The sequence below is a fragment of the Rosa rugosa genome, chromosome 3 (genome assembly GCF_958449725.1).
Source record: "Rosa rugosa chromosome 3, drRosRugo1.1, whole genome shotgun sequence".
NCBI lineage: Eukaryota > Viridiplantae > Streptophyta > Magnoliopsida > Rosales > Rosaceae > Rosa > Rosa rugosa.
In genome coordinates this window covers 28,098,060-28,125,753 of record NC_084822.1, presented here as the reverse complement: position 1 = coordinate 28,125,753, position 27,694 = coordinate 28,098,060, and the positions used below count along the sequence as shown (strand labels likewise).

Sequence of the window (27,694 nt, the reverse complement as noted above, 5' to 3'; positions counted from 1 at the left end):
GCTGAGAAGAAGACCAAGTCTATAGCAACTACAAGGCAACGATTTTTGGTGTGGGAGCATTTCACAAAGGAAGAGCACCCCCTTATTAAGATTGTAGATGGAAAGGAGGAGGTTGTTGGGCACACCACTAGAGCACAATGTAAGTATTCGTCCTACTCATCTTGCAGCTAATTCAACTAGTAATAGTACTAGCTCATTGATGAAACACATGAGCATATATGTCAGGGGTATCCAGGGAAGGGTGATTTAGCAAAAGGGCAGACTACTTTGGTTAGCGATGGTTTGTTAACCAAACCGATCTCAGGCCTACAATTTTCTATTAACGCATTTTGCTAGTTTTTGTTATGTTGAGACTCATGCTATTATTTAGGATGCACTCTACGAGGATATTTGTAGGCTTCTATTGTAGCCCGGAATTCAGGTTATATGTCTCATCCGCGGGATAAATGTTGAGATAGTATTCAGTGCACCGACGTGCACAAACAGAAATGTACAGCTGGATAACATCAAATATATTTTTTAGTTTTCAAAAAAAATAGTTGCCTATAAATATCAACGATTGAGATCTGTTGAATTTGGTGGTTTACTAGCACCGTCAGTGCATAAATTTTTTTTTCATGTTTTATTAGTTTATCAATAATATTGGGTGAAGGGTGCTACATCCCTCAACCCCATTCAGTCAAAAAAAAAAAAAAAAAACAGTCCATTTTCTATTGGTCAATCAGATAAAATTGTTTGTTCTACTGCTTAATCATCAAACTGTGAATCTCATTCACATGAGGAAGGGTCAAATCCATGTTGATAGATGAACCCTTGAGATAAATGATTCTCAGAATGGAGGTGACCGTTACTAGGGGTGCTTAAAGCTTAAGCATATTCTCACCTCTATTGGATGTCTTTTCATTTTGTTTTTCATCTTCTCAAATCTTTGCTTGGTGACCAAGAAAAAAGTTACAAGACATGAGAAACACAAAGAACGCCAAACATCATCTAAAAAGATCCATTAATAATTTGTGCTCATATATTATTTACAATTCCAAAAAGCTTCCTCGAGATGGTTTGATTATACAATATAGCACATGTATAAAGCAAACTTACTCTTCGTTACTATGTGATGTATAACTCGACTCAACTAATATGCTCCACGACCGCAAACAACCCTATACGATTTACAATCTATCAGAAATGTACATCAATGTTTCTCTTCTTTTTTTTTTTGGCCAGACAAAATATATCATTATTATGTGCTGGACAAAGTGATCACAGCAAAGAATGATATAAGTTGTATATGTAATAAAATAAAATAAAATACATATAAGTTGTATATGTACTTGCTGGAACTTCCACGCGTAGCGTATACGGTGGCCTCACTTAACCAGTTAACGATCCCAATCAGATATACCCTGCATGATCGAGGAAGCAAGTTTATGAATAGAAACACAAACATCTCAAGGATTCATAAATAAAAATAAAAACTGTGTTCCAAGAACACTTGCTTAATGACCAATTAACATGATGATTGTAATAACCACTGCAAGTGGCCTAGTGGTTCTTGCCTAGTTGGGTGTGCTCCCCAACCTAGGTTCGAACCCCGAAGCTGTCAAAGTGGTCAGGCACTGTGCTACAATGCACAGTTGGAGCATTACACATGCGCCGAAGGGATTTATCTTGGGCCTAGGAAGCCTTCAGGTCCCCTTTGACAAAGTCAAAAAAATGAAGATGAGTGTGATTACTACATTCACAACCCAATTTATGGCTATAAATGCGTCATATACCACAAGACATATTTGAGGCTGAAAGGAAGGGGCATTAACATGAAGCATTATTCAATATGTAATTCCAACATCTAATAGTTGTGCAAACTACGTGACATAAACAAAAATCATGGTCGTGGCTTAATGTAGTACCCATACAAAAGTGACAGCAGATAACACCATGGAGGTCATGAATTCAAATCTCACTAGCATCAGAGATGAATGGAGTTTAGGATGGGAGGGGCAGAGTTAAAAAAAAAAAAACATAGAAAAAAAAAAAAAAAACAAATGTGACGGCAGATATATAGTTCTTAAGAAACTGGAGGTACCACCAGTGTATGCACAACATGCCTAGTAAAGTACATACCTGTTCCAATTTTAAGTTGTTCATTCCAACATCAATACCCATATCTGTTGCAATTTCCTCATTTTCAATCTCTGCATCAGTGAATGTGAGGGCCCGCTGAAGCTTCCTAGCAGAAAAAACCTCAACCTCTGCCATATAAGTAGCAGTCACTGGTCGATGATCAGAAAATTTATGTTCAATCCTTCTATACTGCAGTAACCTCATTCCTCGGCCATATGAAAGAATGCGGTCACACCTGAAAATGGGAGCACAGTATTGTAAATATCGTATAAGGAATTGACATACAAATATAAAGACAATAAAAAAAGACTAAAGATTACTGTGAATTTATTGAAGAATACAAAATCCTCATTCTTATTTGGGGAAATTTTTGAAATTTCCCAACAATATATCAGAGTTCACCCCATCATACTGTATAATGAATGTGTTAATGTTTCCCAAATTGAAGTCTCCAAAGGATTCTTGGAATACATATTTTTATCACTATAATTCAACACTAAACCACCAGTGATGCAACAGAAAAATCTCAAAGCAAAACAAAACTTTGAAGGATCTTCAACTATTATAATAGCATAAAAATAAGAAGAATAAAAATTCACCATGTAACAGGGAGAATCTCAGAAATAAGTTCTTACACACTGATAATGGGAAAATGTATGTATTTAAGCAATGTCAGTGAACAGAATATGTACTCAATTCGAAATAAATTACTTCTATAGTTGGAATTTTCCAGACAGTGCGTTTCGATCTTATACCTGGTTGCAAAATCTATAAATGTTTGCAAGCTTCTGAGGTTTTTATATTCCTTACTAAAGTCTATTATAAGACACATTCATATCATTATCTCCAGTTCCTTTTGGGATATAAATAATGGAAAGAGCTGTTCAGTTATATGGCTAGAGGCAAGAGAAATGCAAACTAGATAAGTAAACATCCTAAAACCTACAGTATTTTAAAGTACAGAATGGATTAAAACAAAATGAATAACTAGATATGGGATCAATGCAAACCTACCATGCTGGAGTCCGCCTTCCACCCTTTGGATCCTCTCCATAATACTTGTCTGAATTCATCTCATACTTATACGTTGGCGGGAAATTTAGAACACCCTCAGACCATCCATCAAATGCATGACCTTTTTTAAATTGTCGTGCAAGCTGTCAGTTTAAACGACAATGTGCTTAAGTTATGTTTTGGAATCTCAGTTAATTTGACTGGAAGACTGAAATTCAATCAATTAGGAAGAACTCAATGTTTAAAATCCCACCAATATGTCCCCTCCCAAAATTTAGAGGCTGTCTTGTTAAAATATACAAGCGCAAATGCCATACAGTAAAACATGCAACTCTCATAGAATGGAACAGTTGTTCGACCAGTCATACATTCTGGATATAAGTTTAAAGACAAGTAAACTGTTGGCTTTTCTAAGGAAATAATTTGAAAGAGTTTATAAAAAAAAAAAAAAAAAAAAAAAAACCTGCACACAATTAACTGAAAACACTTCATGCAACTCTCATAGAATGGAACAGCTATTCGACCAGTCATACATTCGGGGGATATAAGTTTGAAGACAAGCAAACTGTTGGCTTTCACTATAGCATATAACTAACGAAACAATTTGAAAGAGTTACAAAAAAACTGCACACAATTAACTGAAAAACTTAATAGAAGCTATATTGAAGCATCTTGTATCTTAAAAAATTTATAAATATTATAGTCCAATGCAAAACTGAATGACCGAAATTTGGTTGATCTGTGATTACTAGCCTTTAAAATTAAAATTTTAACCAATAGAAATAGTTAAATGCACTGTAAGACATAATAAGCCATCTATCTTCAGGTAAGCATTAATTATAGTGACAAATTTATACACTCATGTATTTGTCTCAAAGATTGACCTGGAATCTGTAAGTATAGATCAGTCAGCAGAAAAATTGGGTTGCATAACGCCAATACAAATCCAAAGTAAATCTAATGGTCAATATTGCTACTAGACACATTATCAATCAGCAAAAATAATTTCAATCCAACAATCTATCTACAGTGAAAGAAAAATTGTACCTGGTCCTTCTCAGCCAACTGGGACCACTCTTTTTTGGAGATAAGTTCTTGTGTTTTCTCATATGACAAGTTGATACGATAATTTAGATCACCCAACCAAATTATTCTTCTGCAGGAGTACAAAATACTTTCAGTGTACTCTCTTAATGAGGAACACGTACGCTCCTTATAAACACTAGTAAAGTTACAGTCGTATAATGAGTTTGCATATCCGGCAGTTTTATTAGGAGATTAAAACTTTTAATATTTGGTAACTATTCTACAATCTGAAGGGGGAAAGTACTTATACGCACACATATACGGAGTCTACATGTATTTATAAAATGTTGGAGGCAAAAGGAGGAAAAAAAAATCAAGGTAAAGTGAGCATGAGTTTGGCTTCTTCTAATTAAGTGCCATATACTTACTCATGGTCATGGATACTTTTCGGAAGCCCAATACCAGAAAACGAATGAAAGTGAGTTCTCCGATGAATTTCATGCACATCAGCATTTCTTTTTGATTCATCTACCTCCCTTTCACCTGCTGTCAGGTGAGTGCACACGAAACAAAACAGTGTCTGATATATGGACATACTCACAGATACAGATCCCTGGCAAAATTGAGAAACTGTCTTAACATAAAAAAAAAATAAAAAAAAATAATAATAACAGTCAAACCCACTATAATAAAGTACTTTTGTGAGACATTGGCTAGTGCAGAACATCAGAGCATGGGACAAGGGAAAAGAAGACGCAGTTTTATTTCCAAAGTATTTTTTTGTCTCCTATTTAAACAAATCATCAGTGAAAAACTAAGTGCAAAGCCTCCTAACTAAGGATGATTTGTTAAGGAAAGCGTATATAATAAACATGGATCTTCTGGACGAATGATATCATTAAGGACCTAACAGAAATAGATTCTAGGAACAAATCTTGAAATGGGAAAGTTCAATGCCTATAAACAACAAAAGCAAGGGTCAGCGAAGCCCCTAAAAAGGTGCTGCAATGACGATATCATCTGGGATACAAGACAGAAAAGGGAGGGGAACAACTCCAGAAATTTTCTAATGTTTAACCAGAGTTTTATACTTATCTGCTTTGTGATACAGGTACATCAGATAGAATTTGACATCAATGAAATGATTGCTCGGTGCGGAATCACTTCTCCAGAAGTGCTTTTGTAATATAGCAATTCCACTAGAAGCAGATTTATTAAAAAGCACATAGATTATTTTATAAAACATTTAAGTGTTTTTTGTAAAAGCACTTTAGGAAGCATATGCCAAGTGATTTCAAAAACCACACAAAGTGCTTCTGTAACTAAAAAAGTGCTTCACTTATTTTGCCAAACACCACCAAAAGCGATTTTGGTACTGTCAAATCACTTTTTGCCAAGTTTAGAAGCAATCCCAAATGGAGCCAATGCATGATAAGAGCATTTAAAGAATTAACTGTGAGATGACCTTAGTTGCAAAGAAGAACAACCAGGAGATCATCAGATTAGTCTAACCACTAACAATAACAGTTGTTATAATGAAAATTATTTCACTAAAAAAATATAGAAATTTGTAAAAAGAAACGAACCTTGTTACCAATGTATCCCATAACACCAACACCAACAGTTGACACCTTTAAGTTCTGAATGTGTTTACGTAAGCTCCTACGAACCCATACAGTTAGGAAAATCCCAACCATCTGCTTACTTACTATCCTTACATATGATGGTCTTCGTTCCCGTTTCATGAGAGATTCAAGATCAATCTCTCCAAGCAAAGCTAATTCTGGTGCCATGTCATTTGCAGCTGACTTGAAAGAATTGTGCGTCCTGAAAGATTTTGAGGACTTGAAAGACTTCGTTGGTCTAAAGGAATTTCGTCGCTCTAATAAGTGCTGAGATAGCAAGTTCAATGGACGCTCCGGCCAGTTCAAACCAATTCTTTCAGACCCACTAGGCATTTTGGTTAACTTGCCATTATGTTGGACAGCAGAAGTGTCTTCATCTAATGGACAATCATCTGGCCGAAGGCAATATAACCTATCTAATCTCTTTGGAGAAGAATGTTGCCTCTGTAAATCCTCTCCAATTGGCATCCCCGGTTTAGTACTATCAGTAAAGTTAGAAACAGGACCATCAACATTCACTGTTTTGCTTGTGACTGATGTACCATTGCTGACACCAAAATCTTTGGGTTCGTCATCCAATGGATGGACTTCATTGCCAATATCACTATCACTTTCATCTAATATCTCCTCTTCCATATAAGGGACATCATCAGATGGCCTAAATTTTGAGGGTGATGGAGGATCACTAAAGGATTTAACCTTGTTGGCCGCAGGTCGACATCTATCCAGCGTTTCACGGATGACATTTTCCCACTTACTAACTGGCCGGCTATCTTCGGCACCAAATATATTCCCAGCATTGAGTGGTACGATCTCCTGAAGACTGAAAATAAAGCATTTTTCATTTTTCTAAGAAAAACAGTTCAGTCTGAACAACACATTACAATACAAATCAAAGTGGTACAAGAAACTAAAGAGGGGAGAAAAAGCACAAGGAATATTGAAGATAATATGATAGGTATGATTGAGGTTATTCAATAGCATTTATTAAAGCAAGAAACTCTATGGGATATTAGATCATGAGATACAGAATAGGGTCCATAAATTCAAAATCAGTGAATTGGTAAGTAAAGGGGTCAAATATACATACCCAATTACATAGATGTCGGCTGGGTCATTGATATCTAGCCAACCATCAATATCCAAGTCATCGGGTGGAGTCTGTCCTCCAACATTCCATGTACCAACACATATTCTGGAAACAGCCGGGAACAAAAAGAAGAAAAAAAAAAAAGCAAGGGAGATACCACCAATAGAAGTATTAATGAATACAGCCTGATAAACAATGCCTTGACAGTAATTATATTATCAAATGTATGGTTTTACTTGATATTACAAGAATATGAGGGGTATACCTGAGTTCCTTTGTATTTATATACTGTGTTCTAAAGGTCTCTGATTTTCGTCTTCGTACTCGAGGAAGATCTGCTTAACCCACATAGAAAGGAACATAATGAGAAAAAATAACTGTCAAAAAGACACTGGAATTGGGACAGAAACAGAAGACATCAGTTTCTAACTGGAAAAGCATATGACATCTGAGAATGACCAAGCTATAAATGTGCATTAGCCACTGCTCGAAAAATTGAACCAGGTAAAAAAACCAGGGTGGTCTTCTTGAAGAGAAACCAGATTAAAATATATGATTCACGTTCATCTAGGTTCATCACAGTCATCACTAAATATAATAAAGATAAAATGTAGAAGCAAGTGTCCTTGAAACATTACCATCAAGGTCGTCATCATCCTCAGACTCATCCTCTTTGATATCTTTAAACCTTGATCCTCTTCCCCGCTGACCAAAATCTGCAATGACCAACTTGACAGTCAGTCTAAACCCCAAAGGGTATTCCATAAACAAAAAGACAAGGGCAAAAGTAAAGACCAAAATATTGAAAATTCAAGAAACACATGTACAAGCTGTGGTTGAAGAAATAGGACCTTGCTGGCTTGTTGGGGAGTCAGGATCCCAGTCGTCTTCGTCTTCGGTATCGGCGCTGTAATCGGACTCTTTGGCGGAGATGTTGAGCCATTTGCGCATCACAACTCTGGGCCAGAACAGCTGTATGCATGACCAATCCAAACAACACAGTTCAGCCCATTTCCTCTGCAAATTGCTCTCAGTTTCCCAAAATTAAACCCAAAAAAACAACAATGCATTCTGCATGACTGCATCATCATCATGGTAAACAGAGACATAAACAAAGAGAGAGTGTTACCTGTTGCTGATTCTTGGAGTTGGGCTTCATCTGTGGAGGCATCGTTAGAGGACATACCAGACAACAAAACAAAAATCAACACAATGTTTGGAGAGAGAGAGAGAGAGAGAGAGAGAGAGAAGTGAAATTGCCAAATCGATTGTGAAGGAAAGAAGAAGAAGAAGACTGCCGCCAAAGAAACGGAAATAAACGACATTTTGAAGGTTGGACTTGTAAATTTCCACGGTTTTGACTTTTCAATTATGATTAACAGCTAATTATTATTGTTATTATTATCCGTTCCAACCACCAAGCAAATGTAGAAATTGGCTTCTCTGCTATAACTATAATTTGCTAGAAAAAAAAGTGCATCATCTGGCCCTTAAAACTTCTTAATGTTTCTTGATGTGGCATCAGCTGATCCTTAAAACTATATCTGACGGTTGTGATAGAATCCAAGCAAATTATAGCATGTCATATTATAGCAGAGAAGCCAAGTCCGCAAATGTAACCCGTGATTTACCGAAACATTTCCGAACCTGTGCATTTACTTTCTTCTTATTCTATGACTCAAAACATTACATGAGGAGAGCTGGGTTGGCCTAGCTGTCAATTCATGGAATCGGTTTACCTCCCTCTATTAGGCTAATAAAATGGGCAATCCTGGATCGAACCAACTGTAAAATATGGTTGGCTCAAATACTACCTGACCCTGGGCTTTTTTAACCCTAAGTGTTAGATGGGCAAGATTGGCCCTTTCACAAATATGTAAAGCTCATGCCCTACCTATGAGCCGATAAAGTTCAGGTCTGCAAGGCCTGCCCTATATTTGATCAGTGACATAGAAATAATTTGAGCCTCTATTTGATCAGTGACATAAATTTTAATCTTTTTAAATCCACTGATTAAATGCAAAAAAAATAATAATATATTGTTGAATAATCAAATCTAAAGTTACTATCTATAATTTAAATGAGATTTTTGTATATTTTTTGAGCAAGACATGACTAGCTAATAAATATTAGTATGTGCCGGATTTGGGCTGTCCAGGTCTTAAAAAGCGTAGCCCAAGCCGTATCTTTTGTAAAATAGGTCGAGCTCAACCCGCCAATTAACTTGGGCCTGATGGGCTTGGGCTTCGACATGTACATTGGCACTGGCCTAATTTTAAAGGCCTACCCTATACTAATATACGTGCATTCAAAACTCTCTTTATAAATGTTAAAAAAAAAAAAAAAAAAAAACTATTTGGACCAAGCAGTGGTATTCACCTGGTCAGTAACTGACTAAAATAATTATGCTCAATTATCCTTACATTTACATCTAATGATAAAAAATAATAAAAATTCTTTCAACTGTTAGATTTACATCCAAATGTAGCTAAACATAATTTTATTAATTAATTAGTGATTGGGTGAACATTACAGTGGACCAAGATATCCTAGGCTCCTAGCATCTTGGCATCTAGGTATTTCTCAAATTTAAACACTTGACAATTGTAAAGAGTTGCTTGATGTATTGATCGTTTGTACTATCAAGAAAAATGTCATAATTAATCATATAATCGTAAAAAATTTGGTGGAGCATTTAATCAATAAACTGTGTTAGAAAACTTTCTAGACAGTAGACTATAATAAATCATGCTAGTTATGATGTACCCTATCACACTCCCCCCTTGCAAAGAGTGGCGTGGAAATAGACTCATCATCCTTAAATCATTTTTAAATCAAAACACCGGCCTCTCTTTACTGTTTTAAAATGGACCTTTTCACCGGCCTCTCTTTACCCTATCATTTTGCTTTAGCGCACTATATCATTGTTTTGCTCTAAATCTTAGCTTTCTGTGAGCCCATTCCACGGGGTTCCTAGCAAAAGAAATATAGAAAAGGGAAGTCACACAAAGACTTGGAAATTATTGTTATAAATGTAGCTCTCAATAGTTATCAACTCGAGGACCTCAACATTTTTTATAAAGGCAATATATGCAGCCAGCTACCCTTGTGGGGAAAAAAAAATTGTGTATGTCCACCTGATCACACGTGGTATCTGTCTACTTAATTTAATTCTTTTTTTTTTTATGGAAAAAAAATTAATTCTTTTTTTTATTGACGTGACTTAGCAAGTCACTTCAGTTACGTTAGCGCGTCATTATTCAAGCTAAAGTTTACGTAGGTAATCTCAGTAAAACTAGACTGATGCACAGCCGCAAGCACAAGAACCTGAAGACCCCTCAAACCTGCTGGCTACAAAATTAGTGGGAGTTGAGACTTGAATACTAGACATAGGAATTTCATGCTAGATCGCTCGACCGACCTTATCACACCAAGTTGGTTTTAAAATTCTTTTATTATAAAATTATATTCAAACTATTTTTTATTGTCATTTGTGAAATTCCAGTAACATCTTTAATATATACAAACTTATACGCATAGCAAGCTATTATTTGACGGACAATATGAATAGTCCAACTGCCTTATTAAAAAGTTTCTCCGAACCTCATCCAAATTTTTATTTATTTATTTTGAGGTCTTACTAGACTAGGCTTGAATGTATGAACTTATGTAATGATATATGTTTTCATCACGCAATAAATTTAAAGAAAGAGACAGGGTCGTTTTTAGTTGTTATCTCTGATACCTATTCCGGTGGCAGTACCATCTATGTACACATGACACATAGAACGAAACAAACAGGCCAACCAGCTCAAACTCTAACTCGTTCCCCCAATCCAATCTAAACACTATTGCTAAAAAGACAAAAATGAAAATATTCAATCTAAACTTTATGTGGACAGGGAGATCCAATCCAAACTAAATAACCGACATCGATCATGATCAGTTCATGACATTACTCCCTCACAAAATAAGATTCAGATCTTTTGCACAAAAAACAAAAAGGGAGACAACTTTCTTTTCTTTTCTTTTTTATTTAGTTGTATAACATGATTCTAATTATACACAAGATTGTGAACTATTAGTTCACAGATTAGAACGAAAGTGAGATTCTCACCTAACAGATTTTTTATTGTCGAGCATCTCTATTGGTGCTTCTATATTTTCATCAAATTTATTGAAAAAAAAAAAAACTTAAATTAGGAGCTACATTTACTTTAAGGAGCCACAATAATCTTACTCCAGTCATACTCAACATTATGAGGAGCTGCGTGTAGAGACGGTTCTTCAATCTCCACATGTAGGAGATTGTTCATTGAAGACCTTGGGAGGTATCTTCTTTTTTAGGGAACTAAAGGGGTGTCTGGATAAGAAATTTGAAGGTACCAAGGAACTTGAACATGATAGAGACTAAAGTGAAAGGATTCAAATATGACGGGAGCTTGAAATGAAGAAATCTAAGTGGTAGGATTAATAAATAACCCATTAAGGTTAATTTTATAATGGAGTTATGTAGGCAAAATTTAAATAATGAAAACTCCTATCAAATGGAACGATTGTGGCTACATGCCTACATCTTTGCCTTTGACGCAACTCGGGGATCGGGCTAGCTTTAAGCTGTCGGCATGATATCGCGGTGGCCAGAAATGAATGGATCAAGTCGGGGGTCTACAAATTTTTGTTCTTCAATAAACCTCAAGTAGCAATTGATCAACAACTTGAGTTAGACAGCTAACAGCTTGACGATTGGTTTGGTTACTCTAGCTAATAAGAGAAAGATACGTAGACCCACATGAAAAATCTAATACCACTATGACCCCTGCAGTAGTCCTAAATTGACAAAATACTCTCACTTTTTCATCGCGTCATGTTTCTAGTGCCAAAAATATCTTCAATCTAATGGTGAAACGGTATATAACCCACAATTATAGCGAGCCCTAGATATTCTTAGCATTCTTTGTCGATAAGAATGTTTTTTTTTTTTTTTTGAATAATCGATAAGAATCTTATTGTTGTGAAGTTTAGTATTTTTGTTAAAAGGACTTGACTGGACAGACAAAATAATAAAGTCTTGCCCAAATTAAGATTCATTGAACTATACAGGTGTGGTGCTAAACTGGAAGAGAGGCAGCATGGAGCAATACAAAATAAGAACTTTGTTCCCTAATACATGTTTGAATCTTTAAGAATACCGTGACAGCAAATCTAATAATTTGATTGAGAACCATCCTGAACTTCTCTAAATTTATTAAGGTTTCTATTTTATTCTTACAAATATGGCCGCTCTAAATAACAAAGGAAATATAATAGGACCCTCTAAAGTCTCCAACAATTTGACCCCAAAAAAAAAACAGTTTAAACACTACAGTTTAGGTTAAATAATCTCAATCATTTAGGTCAGGAATGTGGTTAGATCTGTCTAATATCTCAAGTTCAGAGGGTCCTAAACTCCATTAATTTTAAAGAATTTTGTAGTTTAGTTCGGTTCGGTTTTCAAACTTTTAGGTCCCAGTCGAGGTAACATCATTATGTCACCTGGGGATACATAGTAATTTTTGTTTTTGTTTTTAACTCATCCATACACATTTCACTGATTTCAGTCCAGTATTTACTGTATTCACTCTTCAATCTCATGTTCATATCTAACCACTCTGTCAGAGGAAAAAGCGCGCACCACTATAGAACTGGTAAGAAAAAAAAAAATTCTCGCATATATGAAGAACAGAATAGAATAAAACAGTGGAAATGATCTTGATAATGGGATTAGAAAATTAAAAAGATAGAACAGAACTTTAAGTCACTGTTGCCAGTCTTTTTGGTTCCAGATAGAAAGAGAAAAAGAGTGGTTTTAATTAGTTTCAGGAACAGTAAAGTGTCAAAGTTGTAAAGGGAAGAAGAAAAAAACAGATATATATAAGAGAGAAAGGATCAAAGGAAGAGAAACCCTGTTTTTTCTTTCTCTTCCTAAGATCAATATAAAAAGAGACTCAAACCCCAAAATAGCATGTATATATGCACTTTTAAACAAGAAAAAAAAAAAACAAACAGAATCAAGGATAAGAGACTGTGAATTATATTATATGCAGAAACATACCGGAATCTGGCTTTGGTTTGATGATGGAGCTAGCTAGAAGAGTAGTCTTGTATGGATCTCCACAGAACAGTAGAAGCAAATCAAGGGAATACACAGAGACAACTGATGAACTCGATCGAGCAACCGAAGACAACTAGCTGGAACTAACCTAGTAGGAAACCGAGCCAGACATACCTCTCCTCCCTACGTCCCCTCTGAATTGTACGTGTAGAATTATATATGAAGGAGGAGCTGGGTTTTTGGCAGATGGATCAGCCGCTTAAATGCATGTGTCTGGGTGAGAGGGAGAGAGAGCTGAGAGAGAGAGAGGGGTGTGCTTGTTTATTGGCTGCTGTTGCAAAGTTATAAGAACTTGAGAAGCAGCACATGTCTCCGTCCATTCCCCGTCTGATTTCAAGACACGTGTGGGTAGTGTTAGCCAGTGTGGTATTTTCTTTTATCTTCTGGAGTTATTTAGACAGGACACCAAATTTGTTAGGGGACACACACATAAAGTGTACCGTACCTCAAGAGGTGAAATACTACATATGGCATTCCCCTCCCTATTCCCATACGGAAGCCTACAAATCATTTGTCACATATTATATTTTTTATTAATTTTTTTTAAAAAAAACACACACTATATTAAAAATTACTTTATGACTCAGAGATGCCCTATGACTTATATTTTTCAGAATACGACATAAAGAGTCATAATTCAAGTAATTTCATTTTTTTTATTAGCGCTCAGAATAAAAAGTGCAAAAATTCTAAAACCACATAACTAAATAACTTGAACTCATAGCTTCTATTCAATGGTTACTTATCGACTTGTCGTTTTACTCACAGATAAAATCTTCAGATTTTTAGGTCTATATGACTTTTTCTTTTACTTCTTTAGTTGGTCAACCTTCCTCATCTTATTTGAATAATTTCATATATACCTTTTATTTTGTGTGTATTATATATATATATATATATATATATATATATATATATATATATATATATGATCTTTGCGCACATATAACAATGTCATGTCCATGATAACCCTATGGACGAACATAATTGATTGAAAGATAAGCGATGTGTAAACTAACACTTAAAAATTAATATAATGTAGCTAACCAGCTAAATGCTTGGACAGTTTGAAAGTTATGTTACAGCTTTAAATTATTAATATGAATTAAACTAGGCAACAATTTCACTAGGAAGAAGGTTTAAGTCAACCATCTGCCAAATAGAATACTAATATAAGAACGCTGGCAAGTAAACAAAAGCATGAAGAAATTAAAAAGCTAGTACAGTGGTTAAGGAAAGTGTTTTAGGGACTAACTCATTTGGCAGCATCTTTACATTGTGTTTAGTTATGTGATTGATTCCATTAAGTGCGTTTTCTTTTCTAATTTTATATAGAAACATTGTGATTATCGTGTGCCATATCCGGAAAAGGTTCTACACTATTTGAAGCTACTTTTAAATCTACCATTAAAAAAAATGCTGTGCAATATGTTAATACTTCTCCACCGGTGGGCTGTGTTTTACTGATTATATTGTATATTTAACATAGTGTTCGAGCCTGTTGTTTAGGTGCTTTGCTTGGGGTCTTAAGCCTGTTTGAGTATGATTAAGTTTTTATGAGTCTTTTATGACGTTTCTAGTTTATTGCTTGTACCACAATTGCGTGACTGGCAAGTAAGAGTTAGTTAAATGATTTCTTTCCGTATGAGGCGAAACTTTCTTATGCTTGGGCAAGCTTGCTTAACTGTGAGCTTCCCAGTGATTTTAATTAGTTTGCTTTAGCTTGGATAGGTTTTACCGGATTGCTTATGTAGGCTTTGTAAGCTATGACCAATTGGCTGTTGATTTATTGAATAACAATCAACTTCTATTCCTATTCAAAAAAAAAAAAAAACATAGTGTTCGAGCCCCATTAAGGGTGAACAGGAATGAGGTTTAAGAAAGAAAAAAAAAAAACGGTTTAGAGATCACGGATTCGAATGTCAATAGTGTCATCACTGTCATGTAGTGGGATGAAATAGAGTTGATGAAAATGAGAATATCATAATATAGAAAAGATAAAAAAAGGTAGTTCTCTTGAAATGAAAAAATTAAATTAAAATAAATTATTATTATTATTTAACTAGTAAATCGTATGTGTTTCTTAAGTAGTAATAAAATTCCAACGGCTTTCTCTTTCTCTCCTAAGGTTAGGATTTTGGTGCTAGCATCTTCGCATCTATACTAAATATGTCTTTCGTAGACTTGATGGCTACAAGTCTATCCAAGTTGGCTTTGGATAATTCGGATATCGTTGATCTGTCTCATTTATGAATAATCTATTCTTCCATTGATAGTTTCTATAGCAAACTACATATACCCCTTTGATAAGATTCCAAAACACAAATAACTCCTCAACATTTGGTTTTAAACATTTAAGGACAAAAGTTTACACTTAAGGACATTTTGTCTTTAAGAGGTGTTTTACTTCCTCTTTAGTTTTTAATCTCTTCCTTCAGTAAAAATAAAATTGACGGAGCGTAGTGGGCCCATGCTTTTGAATTTAACGTTTAACATATTACAGGTATAAATCCATCCTCTATACTCGAAGGTAAACAGTTATTTTCACTATTCATAATCGCACATTTAGATCGTATTCTGTCTAGATTGGATTTAGTTGCAAACTGTCAGAGATTTAGTAAAGAGTTAGCCGAAGAGCAAGAAAAGTTGAGAAAAGCAAAAGACGACCGAGCTAGACTCAGTAGAGAAACCCCAGACTACTGGGATAGAATTTTCTTAGTACAAAAACATATTTATAGAATTGAGAAATATATTGAAGAATTGAAATTCATACTTAAAGATGAACAAAAACCTCTTGATTATTTGAGCATCGGTTAGATCCGCACATCACTGGTATCAGAGCTTGTAAAAAGAGCTCAAAAGTGGAATCCTCAATGGGGACAATGTCTGAATTAATATTAGAGAAGTTGAATTCTCTATTAAAATCTTCTGATGAGAAACATCAGAACCTGGTACAAGAAGTATCTAAATGTCAAGATCATCTAGAAAAATTGCCAGATATAATCTACCAATTAGAAAAATTGGAAAACAAAATAGATTACATCAAAGAACTTCCTAAAACGGAAGAATAACAGCTAACAAGTGTTGTTAGAAAAATCAATGAACAGCGAGAAACGCTGGATTCTATGAAAAATATACTGAATGATAAGAAAAAGCCTCCAGTAAAATCAAAGAAAGCGAATGGATTCAAACCATTAGAAAAACCGGAGAAGAATCCTATTCCAAGCATGATTTTTCTAGAACCTTCTACTAGTCTAACTAGTATTAGGTATGAAAAACCAAAACACTTGGTAGCAAGAGATGTCAAGATGATGAGCATCTTTGGAAAAAAGAAAGGAGTACAACTCCTAAATGCTGAAGAATTTGAATACACTGAAATTGAACAGGAGGTGAAAAACTCCGCAATTCCAAAATTAGATTTCAAACAAATCTACAAAAGGGGAAAGTTTGAACTGATGGATAGCCATCATTTCAAATTATTGGAATTTACAACCCCCTCTACAACAGGAGCTCGAGACAGATCTCTTGATGATCACTCCTCAAGAAGTTGCCAGAGCAAAGGCAAAAAATTATCAATTTATGCACATTGGAGCAGTCCAAGTAGGCATAAAGCTTCTTGCCCGAGAAGGTATAAACTGTTTAGTTCTATGTGTCCTACAAGACAATAGACTAACAGATTTTCAAGCTAGTCTGTTGGGAACACTTGAAGCATCTTTATGCAATCAAGTAGCTTATTTCAATTGTTTCCCAAACTTTTCAACCAGCTTGAAAGATGCAGCCCATTGTCTACGACTGAGAGTCAAGACAGAAGGTATATCAATGAAAGAAAATATGCAAGAACTTGCACTAGTATACAGAATATACTATAAACTGATGAGTACCATAGTAGAACTTAAGACAAGGATATCAAATATCCCAGGTCTTACTACTGGATTCCTCACCAGTTAGAAGAACCATTCACAACAGATTCACAAGGTTACTTGGAATGAAATAACTTTTCCTATTGAATGAAAATTATCTGGTCCAAAAAGACTACCAGAAAGTGCCAAAACGGCAATCTATGAAAGTAGAAAGACTGGAGATATCAGTCTAAAATTTGACGATCACAGAAAAAGTGACGTATATCCTGAAAATGTCAGGATTAACAAAAATCATCTCAGAAGATGCTACAACACTAGAGAAGCTAGTGTTAGTGGTACCAAATTCACTGTTGAAGAACCAACATATCCTATTACTGAAGAAGAATTAGAAGCTGATCTAAATAGACCAGCAAATATGCTTAGAGCAAAAAAACTCTATGAACTCTATGATGAAGTTGAATCTTGCGAAAATACTGAACGTTTAGAACAACTAATCGAAGAAATGAAAATTTTCAAAACAGGAAAGGTAAGAAAAATCCTTCCTTATCAAGATATAGAAATGGAAGACGGAGAAAGCTCCAATTCCAAAACTTTCATCATTAGAGAAAAGGGAAAACTAAAACACCCTGTACAGAAAGCTCCTACAGGCAGAAAAGAAGAAAGAAATTCTCAAAGATTTGTCCCAGAAGACAATATGCCTAGGGTGCCAATCACGAACTATGGTATATGGCTAAATCTAGACAAAGCTCTAGATAAAAGAAAAGTTATTGACCAATGGGTAGATAGCCTCATGATGGCTTCTGCTCTTACCCTTGGAAAATTTGAAGCTCCAGATCTTCAGGTGTACTATGAAACTACTCTCACCGGAGTAGCCAAAAAGTACTATCTATCTTTTAAAGAGATTGCCAGAGGAAGAGACTGGCTAGAAGAAATAAAAAATTATGATTTTGCAGTACCCCTGTACGATCAATTCTGTGGAGATCACTCAAATCTGAATGAAAAAGCTAAAGAAAAGGCCAAATCAAATATCTATGCTCTCAAAATTTGTGACATGAGATATTTTGAAGAATACTTGAATGAGTTTCAAGAATACTACTGTACGATAGGTGAACTAGAAAATACTGATCTAGTAAACCTGTTACACAGAAAACTTCCTGAACCATGGAGAACATCTGTGAGAGAAAGCATAGCTGAAAAACCAATTGAAAGATTTTCAGTTGGAGGAATTGCCGACAGAATCAGGCAATTACTGAAAGAACAATGCAAAGCAAATCTTAGAGCCAAAATGGCCAAGAAACAACTCAAAGGAGTTGAAAACTTCTGTTATGGAATACTGGATATGCCTACCAACTGGGGATGTCATGAATCCAAATTCCGTAAGAAAAAATAAAAATATTACTCAAAACGGTTCAGAAAGAGTAATAAGAAAAAAGATTGAAAATTTAAGAAAAGTTCCAACTTCAAGAAACAACAGGATGAAGATCCAAAAAAGAAATTCTTCAAGAAAAAGAATGATCTGCACAAAATTAGTGCTCAATTTAAAACCCTATCAATGTAGTAAGAATAAGTATGGATCATTCTCAACCGGGGATTAGGGCCTAATTAATTCCTGAAAAATAAAACGTTAGCAAAACAAATTAAAGAATAAATTTACACATTATTTACGAAAATACAAGAAGGGGATTTAAGATTTATTTTCTAAATTAACATCTAAGTAATTATATACATATGTGACACATCAAAACATAGAATCAAGTAGAATTTATATGGATGGAATGAAATTAAATAGGATTAACTACTACTAACACATTGGCAAGGTTTCAAACATCAAATCACGAATCAAAATATGTCAAAGCATAGAATCAATCAAGAACAAAGATGAACGCATACAAAGTTCTTTTTACTTCCCTTAATCAAATTAACTAGATGAACGCACCATAGTTAACCCTATTAATCATGCAATCACTAGTGGTAGCTAATCACTAACAAAAACACTTTCAACGCATTAAACATATTGGAAGTTTGATAAATTCAAGTCAAGAACACAAGTTAGAATGCTAATCAAGCATTCAAGACTCATTGTTAATTTACCTAAGTAATTTTTAGGTTTTCCACCAAAATTAGCAAAGACTAGAACGCTAGCACCTTAATATGGATTCAATTACATGTTCATCAACCTAAGTATGCATCCAAAGATCAATTAACACATAAAAGATGGGATTGAAGCTCGAAATTAACAATCATGTTTAACATATATGAAATCGCAATTTTTCAACTTGAAAACCTAAAACCTAAAACATGCTTCATAGTATTCGAAAATCACATATCTAAAATCAACACTTCATCATCACAAGAATCCCAATAATATACTTGCCGAAATTCCTCGAATATTTCTTTATATTTTTCACTGAAAAAAACAATTAGAATGGGCCATGGACTCCTCCAAGACGTCAAGAAGGATCTAGAGACTCATGTGCATGTCACATGCTTCAAACTTCGGGCCAGACTCTCCCAAAATGGGTCAATTCGAAAATCTTCCTATGTTTGCTGAAATTCTTCAATAATCTAGAACATTCTTGAACTATCTTGAGTCATCTTCATGACACAGCATCTCCTAGTCTCACCAGGTCTCCTAGCAGCATCAGGACTCCTAGTGTCATCAGGTTTCCTAGTCCAACTGGGACTCTGTCATTTCTTCATTTCCGAACATCATTTTTCCGAGCTCACTCCTAGTTGCATTAGGATTCCTACTTCAACTGGGATTCATTTTCCTGGTAGAACTGGGAAAACTTCATTTCTCCATTTCTTCTCATTTTTGCACACATAACTCCTTGCCTTCCATTTCCAGACTCAAAACTACCTAAAAACACAAAACAAGTTAGAAATGATATTGTTAAGGAAATAACTAAGCAAAATGTAGAGAGAAATGTACTAAAAATGTAGTAGAAATTAGTCTCAACAAAGAAGAATCAAAACCATCATCAGAATAAACAACCAGGCAAGAAAGCTTGCAGATGCTGGTTATGTAAAGTTGAAGGGCACTATGCCAACGAATGCCAAGAAAAGGGTAAAATATCTACTAAAGCTCTATTTGAAGAATATGAGCCCATAGTAGAAACAACAAATATGAAAGGCTATGAAATAGTCTATTCTGATGAAGAAGAAGATGATAGGTCAGTCTACTCTGCCTGGTCGGAAGAAGAATCATCTGATTTTGAAATAGATTCTGAAGTAAAATATTTAGAATCTAGACATATGAATGTTCTGAAAGTCAAAAATTGGGAAGAAAGTCAGAATGAAGCAATAATGTCTTCTTATCAGGTGAACCCTGGTACATTCGTTTGTGACTACTGCTTATGTCATGAAAAGAATGGACTTCCTATGTTCTGTGAAGAGTCGAAAAAGACTTATCACAAAGAATGCTTCATAGCTGAAGTAAGAAGAAAAACCAAGAATGGCCTTATCAGCCAACTGGTAGAACTAGAATATGAAGAATATTTCTCTGAATAAAAAGAGAAAAAAGTAGAAACTTTGTTCCAAGAAATTATGGAACCATCTTCCTCAGAAATAAAGGAAGAAAAAATCGATGAAAACATAGAACTGGTTGAACCACCAGAAAACGTCCCAGAAGAATGTAAACCATTCATACTAGAGTAGTTTTAAATACACACCCCTATTTTCTTAATACACATCCCTATTATTTTATATTTCAAATCAGATTTTATAGGTAGGTTAAATGACCAAAACAGGCATCTATCATTAGGGAAAAAGAAGAAAAGAAAAAAAAACTGAATCGCGCCCTAGTCGTCTAACGTCTTCTTTTCTACGTCTCTTTTCCTAAACCTAGCTTAGACGTTGCAATACATCTCTTTTCTCCACAATTCATCACCTGAATTTCGACTATTGATATAATCACATGAATTCTCAATCTTCAACAGAGGTATGTATTCTTCATCTTGTTTAACATTCTCATGTTGCTTAATTGTTTCCAATTGTTGAGCACTTGAAGAGTAACCATAGCTTCTGGGTTGATAAATATTCTGCCCGTTTTAGTGTTAAATTCCTTCTAATCATGTGGTTATGGTGTTGCATCGATTCTTGGTCAAATAAGAAAGAAAGGTTCGTTTATAATCAACAAACTACATCAAGAGTATATAATAGAAAGAAAGGTTCGTTGAAGCATAGAAAGAAAGGTTCGTTAAAAATGCTTCTAATCATCGAATTTTTGCTTAATATGATGAATTGTTCTCTTTTGCATTTTAGGATATATAGAACTTAATTTGGCTCCTTGTTTGCATAGTATTGTAACTTTGTTTCATCCTAATCAATGCTTCGAAGACCTCTGGTCATGCCTCTATGCTTCGAACTTTGTTTCATTCTATTTGTCATGCCTCTATTCTATTTGTCATGCCTCTGGTAACTTTGTTTCATGCCAAACTCTGCCTCTGGTCATGCATTTTAGGATATATAGAACTTAATTTGGCTTAGAACTTCTAGTGCTGCCTCTAATATAGCAAGCCAACCATACATTAGAATTTGACTTCACCTAAATTGAATACAATACAACATGATTTCGATACCTAAATTAATAAGTTTGTGAGCATAAGCATGATTCTTGTAACATAGTGCTTTCTTTTGCAATACTCTTACTTGACCTGCTACTATTCGGTCAAGAGGAAAAGTTTTGACATCTAACTTTTATTGTATTATAGCATGCTGAAGTCCAATAACAGGATGTCTCGACCATATATAGCAGAATTAGAGAAGAATGTTCACGTGATTATACCAATGAATTCACGACGTACCAGGTAATAATTGTTCAAGTTGGAATTTGGATTGTGAGTTGTTATGTATATTAGGTAGTAAGTTGAACGTGTTGTGTACAAGTATTTGAAAGCAAAGCCGCATTGATTCGATGGGTCCTTACGACGGGGAAGAGAAACAATTGTGTCATAGTGATACAAAGGTCCAATTTCAGAAACTCGGGCAAGAAAAGAAGGAGACCAAGAATAAGATTCAGTTGTGAGATGGGTGGAAAGTTTAGAAAGTTTAAGGGAATAACCAAGATGGTTGACAAAAGTACCCAAAAATCTGAAGTAGATAGTAACAAGGCTGATGAACAACAACGCCCGAGGCTGACTTCTACAAAGAAATGTGAATGTCCATTCTTATTAAAAGCCTTTAATATTGGTAGGGATGAGTGGGTACTTGAGGTTGCTTGCGGAATCCACAATCATGTTGCCCCATCATATCTAGAAGGTCATTCCTATGCAGGGCGACTATCTAAAGAAGAACATGAGTTGTTGGTGGATATGTCTAAGCGTTTAATGAGACCCAAGGATATATTGACTTTCATAAAGAGCTGAGATCCAAGTAATACATCAACGATGAGAACTATATACAATGCTAGGTATTTTGCTCGGATTATCGCTAGAGCAGGCAGAACTCAAATGCAACAATTACTAAAGAATTTGCACGATCATCATTATATTGAGCATCATAGAAGCGAAGATCATGTGGTCACTGATTTGTTTTGGTGTCATCCATTCAGTCTTCAAATGCTACGTACATTCCCACATGTACTTATCATGGATTGCACCTATAAGACAAACAGGTATCGTTTTCCACTTTTTGAGATTGTGGGTATTACATGCACTGAGCAAACTTTGAACATTGCGTTTGTTTACATGTCAAAGGAGGCAGAAGATAATTACAGATGGGCACTGAGTAGGTTAAGAACACTTATGGATGAGGATTCTATGCCTGGGGTAATTGTCACTGATCGAGAATTAGCACTTATGAAAGCCACTGAAAATGTCTTTCCCGATACTCATCAGATTTTATGTAAGTGGCACATTGGTAAGAATGTGATGAGAAAATGCAAAGGAAAATTCACAACAAAAGAAGGGTGGGAAGCATTTAATAATGATTGGCATAGCTTGGTGGATTGTAGCACTGAGGACGAGTATGTACATAGCCTTACAGCTTTTGAATCAAAATACTTTGCATTTCCTAAGGAGATAAATTATTTGAAGACCAATTGGTTGAACAAGTATAAGGAAATGTTCATTGCAGCATGGACAAACAACTACATGCATCTTGGTGCAAAGACTTCGAATCGGTAATATTTATACATTGCCTCATTTCAACTTTGTTATTCTTAATTATCTTTTTTACTTAATCAATTTATTTCTTGATCAGGGCCGAGAGTGCACATGCAAAGCTCAAGCGAGAACTTAGATCTTCCCAACTTGACTTCAATGTATCATGGGAGCACATCCACTCATTATTGTGTTTACATCATACTAAAGTTAAGGCTTCATTTGAAAAAAGTCGATGTTTTGTGCAACATGAGTTTAAGCATGCATACTTGAGAGAGTTGATAGGATTTGTGTCCATTGCGGCATTGAACAAGATCGTCTATGAAGCGAACAAGTAAGCACTCATTGAATTTTAGATTTATTATGTTGGCAACCTTCTATGGAGATAAATTTATACAATGCGAGGTTGGGTTTAGGTCTGATAGTAGGATTTTTTTTTTTTTTGGATTACATAGGGCTGATGATATTACATCGGAACTTGCATCATGTAATTGTGCCATACGTAAAACACATGGGTTACCATGTGCGCATGAGATAGCTGAATATAAGCATTGTGACAGTCCCATACCAATTACATCTGTGCATCACCACTGGAGAAAGTTAGAGATCGGGGCAATAGTGGAAGACTCGAAAGTGCACGAAAAGGTTCCTTTAAAAGAACGATTGGCAGAATGGGCTGAAGAACAAAATGAGGATACAAGACGTCAAATCTTAGTGAAGATTGATGAGCTAATAAATCCGACCTCTACTTTACTTAGGGAGCCAGCTGAAAAGAGAAAGACCAAAGGGCGTCCAAGTAAGGAAGACAGTGGCACTCGTCGTTTGCCATCCGGGTTTGAAATTATAAATACATTGTTGTCTGAGCGTGAGACCTATTCGCCTCTTCCAAGTGTTCAAAAAGTCTCACGTAAGTCAAATACGAAGACAAGTAATGACCACTCAGAGAAAAGTAAGGTACGGTACAAATATGCTTTTAGTAATATGTACTTGAATTTTATGGATAATTTACTATTTGTTTTATGTATAGTATTATCTTTTCACAGGAAGATAAGCTGGCTCAGAAAGATATGAGGTTTGAGCTAACTCAGAAGTATACAACACAGTTCATATTTGGCATGCGGCCATATATTATCGGTTCGATGGATGTCGAAAATGATGGTAATTGTGGTTTTAGAGTTGTGGCATCAGCTTTGGGATTTGGTAGAAAACATTGGCGTAAAGTGCGAATTGATTTGCTAAATGAGCTAAAAGGCACGCCTGAGCTTTACGAAGCTCTTTATGGAGGACAAAGTGCTGTGGACAAACTTTGTAAACGAAGTAACCATTCTGCGTCCAATATTGCACCTAAATGGAAATGGATGGATCTACCAGACATGGGGCATTTGATTGCAACTTGTTATGGAGTAGTGGTTGTCAACTTATCAGATGGCATGGTCAGTGCTTCACATTTCTCCCATTACGTGAATACAGCGAGGGAAAACCAATGGAAGCAAATTTACGTGAGATTGGCCTTGGATTTGTGAACAACGATCATTTTGTTCAGGTGAGGAGTAACATAGATCAATTTGCTGGTAAATTTCATATATATAATTTTATGTGACTAATGAAACTTTTTTTTTTTTTCAACACAGATATGTTTATTGCCTGGGCACCCATTGCCACCGGTTACACCAAATTGAATTTACCATGAAAATGATAAAGCTAAAAGTTTGTACTTGAAATATCAAGACCGTTTCCAACAATATGATCAATTGCCACATCCTGAAAGAGTGACTAATATATCCTCAGAAACAGTGCAACTTGACGATGACAATGAACTTACTGATGAAATTGTTCAACTTGGTGATGCCACGATATCTAGCAAAGAAGAAACAATGCATCTTGGTGATGACTGAATTGTTAGAAACGTACTGTTGGGTTTATTAGCTAATTGTTCAACTTATATTTATTTGTTGAATTTGTATAACATTTTGTTTTTTTTTTTCCTATCAGTTTTTAGTTTTAATCTTGCAGACCATATTGAATATGTATACATGTTCACCTTACAAACCATATTGAAAGTGTGAATTTTGAAGGACTTGCAAATTAATGTTTGAAAGTTTATATTTTCAAATTTCAATTGATTGATGTCGTAATGGAGCTAGGACAGGCCAAAATTTCCAGCAAAAAATAGAACAAAGTATGTAAAAAAAAAAAAAATTACGAAATGTCAATACACTAATATATAATAATTATATTAAATAATTGCCCTAATATAGTCAAATAATAGGATTAAAAAAAGTAAGGGTATTTTAGGTACTTTGGGTTGTGTATCTAGTCAAATATTAGAATGAAAAATTAGATAGGTGGTGTATTAAGTATGAGATGTGTATTAAGAAAATAGGGGTGTGTATTTAAAACTCCTCTTCATACCACAGGAACAAACTCAAGGAAATGAGCTTCAACAATCGAAAATCATCTCTACTAGTAGATACAGCAACTACATAGAGATTGGATTAAAATTCCCTGATCACAGAAAATATCATCTACATGCATTTGTGGATAATGGATCAGGATTCACAGTTGCAAAAAGATTTGCAATTCCAGAAGAACTCTGAAAAGAAGATAATAAAAGAATAACTACCGGTATCCAGTTTAATGGAAGCCATCTTACAATGAATAAAGTAGCTAAAGATGTTCATATCACCAATGGTGGAGGAACATTTATCATCCACACTCTTTGGCAATCAGAAGGCCAAGGATCTGATTTCTTGTTGGGAAATGATTTCATTCTCCAACAGAGATTTATTCAAGATGAAGAAGCGATAGGCTTCAGAAAAGGAGATAGGGTGTTATGGGCAGACAGACTTACTCACGCAAAAAGTGTAGTCGGTCCAAACTTTAGTACTCAATATCAGAGATCGCAACGAAATAGTGGTGATCATAAGCCTTACCAACCCAAATTTGAACCTGTGCTACAAATAAAACAACAAGAAGAATTACTTGTTGAAGAATCTACTGAAGAAGAAGAAGAAGAAGAAGAAGAAGAAGAAGAATAAACTAGTGAAGATGAAGAAGCTGGTTTCATTTATGAGCATAACCTCAAGCACTTCCAAAATAAGCTTGAGTCTTAGAAAATTCCTACTCTTGATAAAATCAAGAAAATGCTCGAACAGAATATAGATGTTGACCCTCAGAAATTTTGGGAAAAAGACCCAGTGGTCTGTGAATTAAGATTACATGATATGAATGCTATCTGTCATGTCAAAGCTATTCCTTAGTACAAAGAGGAAGATCAAAAATAATTCAGAAAAGACATTGAAGATCTCCTGAACAAGAGATTAATTCAACCATCCACTAGCCCTCATCATGCTCCAGCATTCTACGTGAGAAATCATGCAGAAAATATTAGGGGAAAAGCTAGAATGGTAATTGACTACAGAGATGTCAATAAGAAGACCGTTAAAGATGGTTATCAAATTGCTCAAGTACCAGTACTGAACAACCAGCTCAGAAGAGCTCAAGTCTTTTCAAAATTCGATGCAAAGTCGGGTTTTCGGCAAGTCAAGATGCATCCAGATAGTGTTCCTCTCACTGCATTTGGAACACCACAAGGTCATTATGAATGGTTGGTAATGCCTTTTGGCTTAAAACAAGCCCCTTCAATCTTCCAAAGAAAGATGGATGACATCTTCAAACATGTTGCTGAATTTTGCGTCGTCTACATTGATGACATCCTGGTCTTCTCTAAAAACAGAGAAGAACACTTGAAACACCTCTATGAGGTTGTAAAGCTGATAGTTAAGCAGGGAATCATCTTAGGAGAAAAGAAAATCTTCTTTATCCTAGATGAAGGAGATTTCCTTGGAATAAACATCAAGAATGAGTGATAAAACTCCAACCCCACATCCTTGAGAAAATCTGGAAATTCCCAGATAAAATTCCTGATGCTAAGAGTCTAGAAAGATTCTTAGGAGTCATCAACTATGGAAGGGATTTCATTCCCAAAATCTCAGGACTAACAGCAATGTTATCTCCTAAAACAAGTTCCAAAAGAAAATGGAACTTTACAGAAGATGATGAAAAAATTGTGAAGCAGATAAAAGCTCTCTGTAAGAAAATTCCAGATAAAATTCCTGATGCTAAGAGTCTAGAAAGATTCTTAGGAGTCATCAACTATGGAAGGGATTTCATTCCCAAATTGTCAGGACTAATAACAATGTTATCTCCTAAAACAAGTTCCAAAAGAAAATGGAACTTTACAGAAGATGATGAAAAAATTGTGAAGCAGATAAAAGCTCTCTGCAAGAATCTCCCTCCTCTCCAACAACCAGAGGAAAATGATGAAATCGTTCTCCAAACAGATGCTAGTGATAATTACTGGTCCGGTGCGGTTCTGGCAAAAACGCCTGAAACTAACATTGAAAAGATCTGCAAATTTTGTAGTGACAAGTTCAGCCCTGCAGAACAAAATTATCCTATAAGAGAAAAAGAAATTTTAGCTGTTAAGAAAACGATTTTAAACTCTCCAGCTTTTCATGGCAAACCCTTTACTGTACGCACCGATTGTGCTAGAGTAAAGAATTTTAAAAATTTTAAACTTGATAAAGCTGCTGATAGAGGAAGATTAGCAAATTGGCAATTATTTCTTAACCAATATGATTATAGTGTTGAATTAATTGCAGGAAACAAGAACTATCTTCCAGACGCCTTAACCAGAGAAA

General features: G+C 35.2%; 2 protein-coding genes across 4 annotated transcripts; one reads left to right on the top strand and one right to left on the bottom strand.

The window, feature by feature from the left end:
- Positions 1 to 986: 986 nt before the first annotated feature.
- On the bottom strand, positions 987 to 13,297 carry LOC133736477 (type IV inositol polyphosphate 5-phosphatase 3). 3 transcript variants are annotated; one of them, XM_062163977.1, is made up of 12 exons: positions 12,971 to 13,296; positions 8,006 to 8,035; positions 7,728 to 7,893; positions 7,515 to 7,592; positions 7,142 to 7,211; positions 6,877 to 6,981; positions 5,748 to 6,609; positions 4,590 to 4,774; positions 4,183 to 4,291; positions 3,136 to 3,278; positions 2,122 to 2,356; positions 987 to 1,403 (listed from the first exon to the last, which is right to left on the bottom strand). In XM_062163977.1, exons 2-12 carry the CDS (start codon positions 8,033 to 8,035, stop codon positions 1,380 to 1,382), a joined length of 2,007 nt encoding a protein of 668 aa, XP_062019961.1. In that variant the 5' UTR covers positions 12,971 to 13,296; the 3' UTR covers positions 987 to 1,379. The 3 variants fall into 3 exon arrangements, 2 of the variants coding, with proteins under 2 accessions (XP_062019961.1, XP_062019962.1); XM_062163978.1 differs by having other exon boundaries at positions 7,728 to 7,848; positions 12,971 to 13,295; XR_009859580.1 differs by lacking the exon at positions 987 to 1,403 and having other exon boundaries at positions 2,217 to 2,356; positions 3,136 to 3,256; positions 12,971 to 13,297.
- A 9,181-nt stretch (positions 13,298 to 22,478) lies between these two features.
- Positions 22,479 to 24,514, top strand: LOC133737507 (PKS-NRPS hybrid synthetase cheA-like). Its single transcript, XM_062165043.1, has 4 exons — positions 22,479 to 23,011; positions 23,092 to 23,325; positions 23,447 to 23,945; positions 24,035 to 24,514. The coding sequence occupies exons 1-4, from the start codon at positions 22,479 to 22,481 to the stop codon at positions 24,512 to 24,514; spliced, it is 1,746 nt and encodes a 581-aa protein (XP_062021027.1).
- Positions 24,515 to 27,694: the final 3,180 nt, after the last annotated feature.

What these genes read in the sequence shown, in the direction of transcription:
- LOC133736477 (XM_062163977.1), bottom strand. Translation starts at nt 8,035, where the DNA reads ATGAAGCCCAACTCCAAGAATCAGCAACAG. An exon ending in CTCCCCAACAAGCCAGCAAG is followed by an intron (nt 7,593 to 7,727) that starts GTCCTATTTCTT and finishes TGGTCATTGCAG; the next exon opens with ATTTTGGTCAGCGGGGAAGA. An exon ending in GCCGACATCTATGTAATTGG is followed by an intron (nt 6,610 to 6,876) that starts GTATGTATATTT and finishes CTTTATTTTCAG; the next exon opens with TCTTCAGGAGATCGTACCAC.
- LOC133737507 (XM_062165043.1), top strand. Translation starts at nt 22,479, where the DNA reads ATGGATTGCACCTATAAGACAAACAGGTATCGTTTTCCACTTTTTGAG. An exon ending in GGTGCAAAGACTTCGAATCG is followed by an intron (nt 23,012 to 23,091) that starts GTAATATTTATA and finishes TTTCTTGATCAG; the next exon opens with GGCCGAGAGTGCACATGCAA. An exon ending in ACCACTCAGAGAAAAGTAAG is followed by an intron (nt 23,946 to 24,034) that starts GTACGGTACAAA and finishes ATCTTTTCACAG; the next exon opens with GAAGATAAGCTGGCTCAGAA.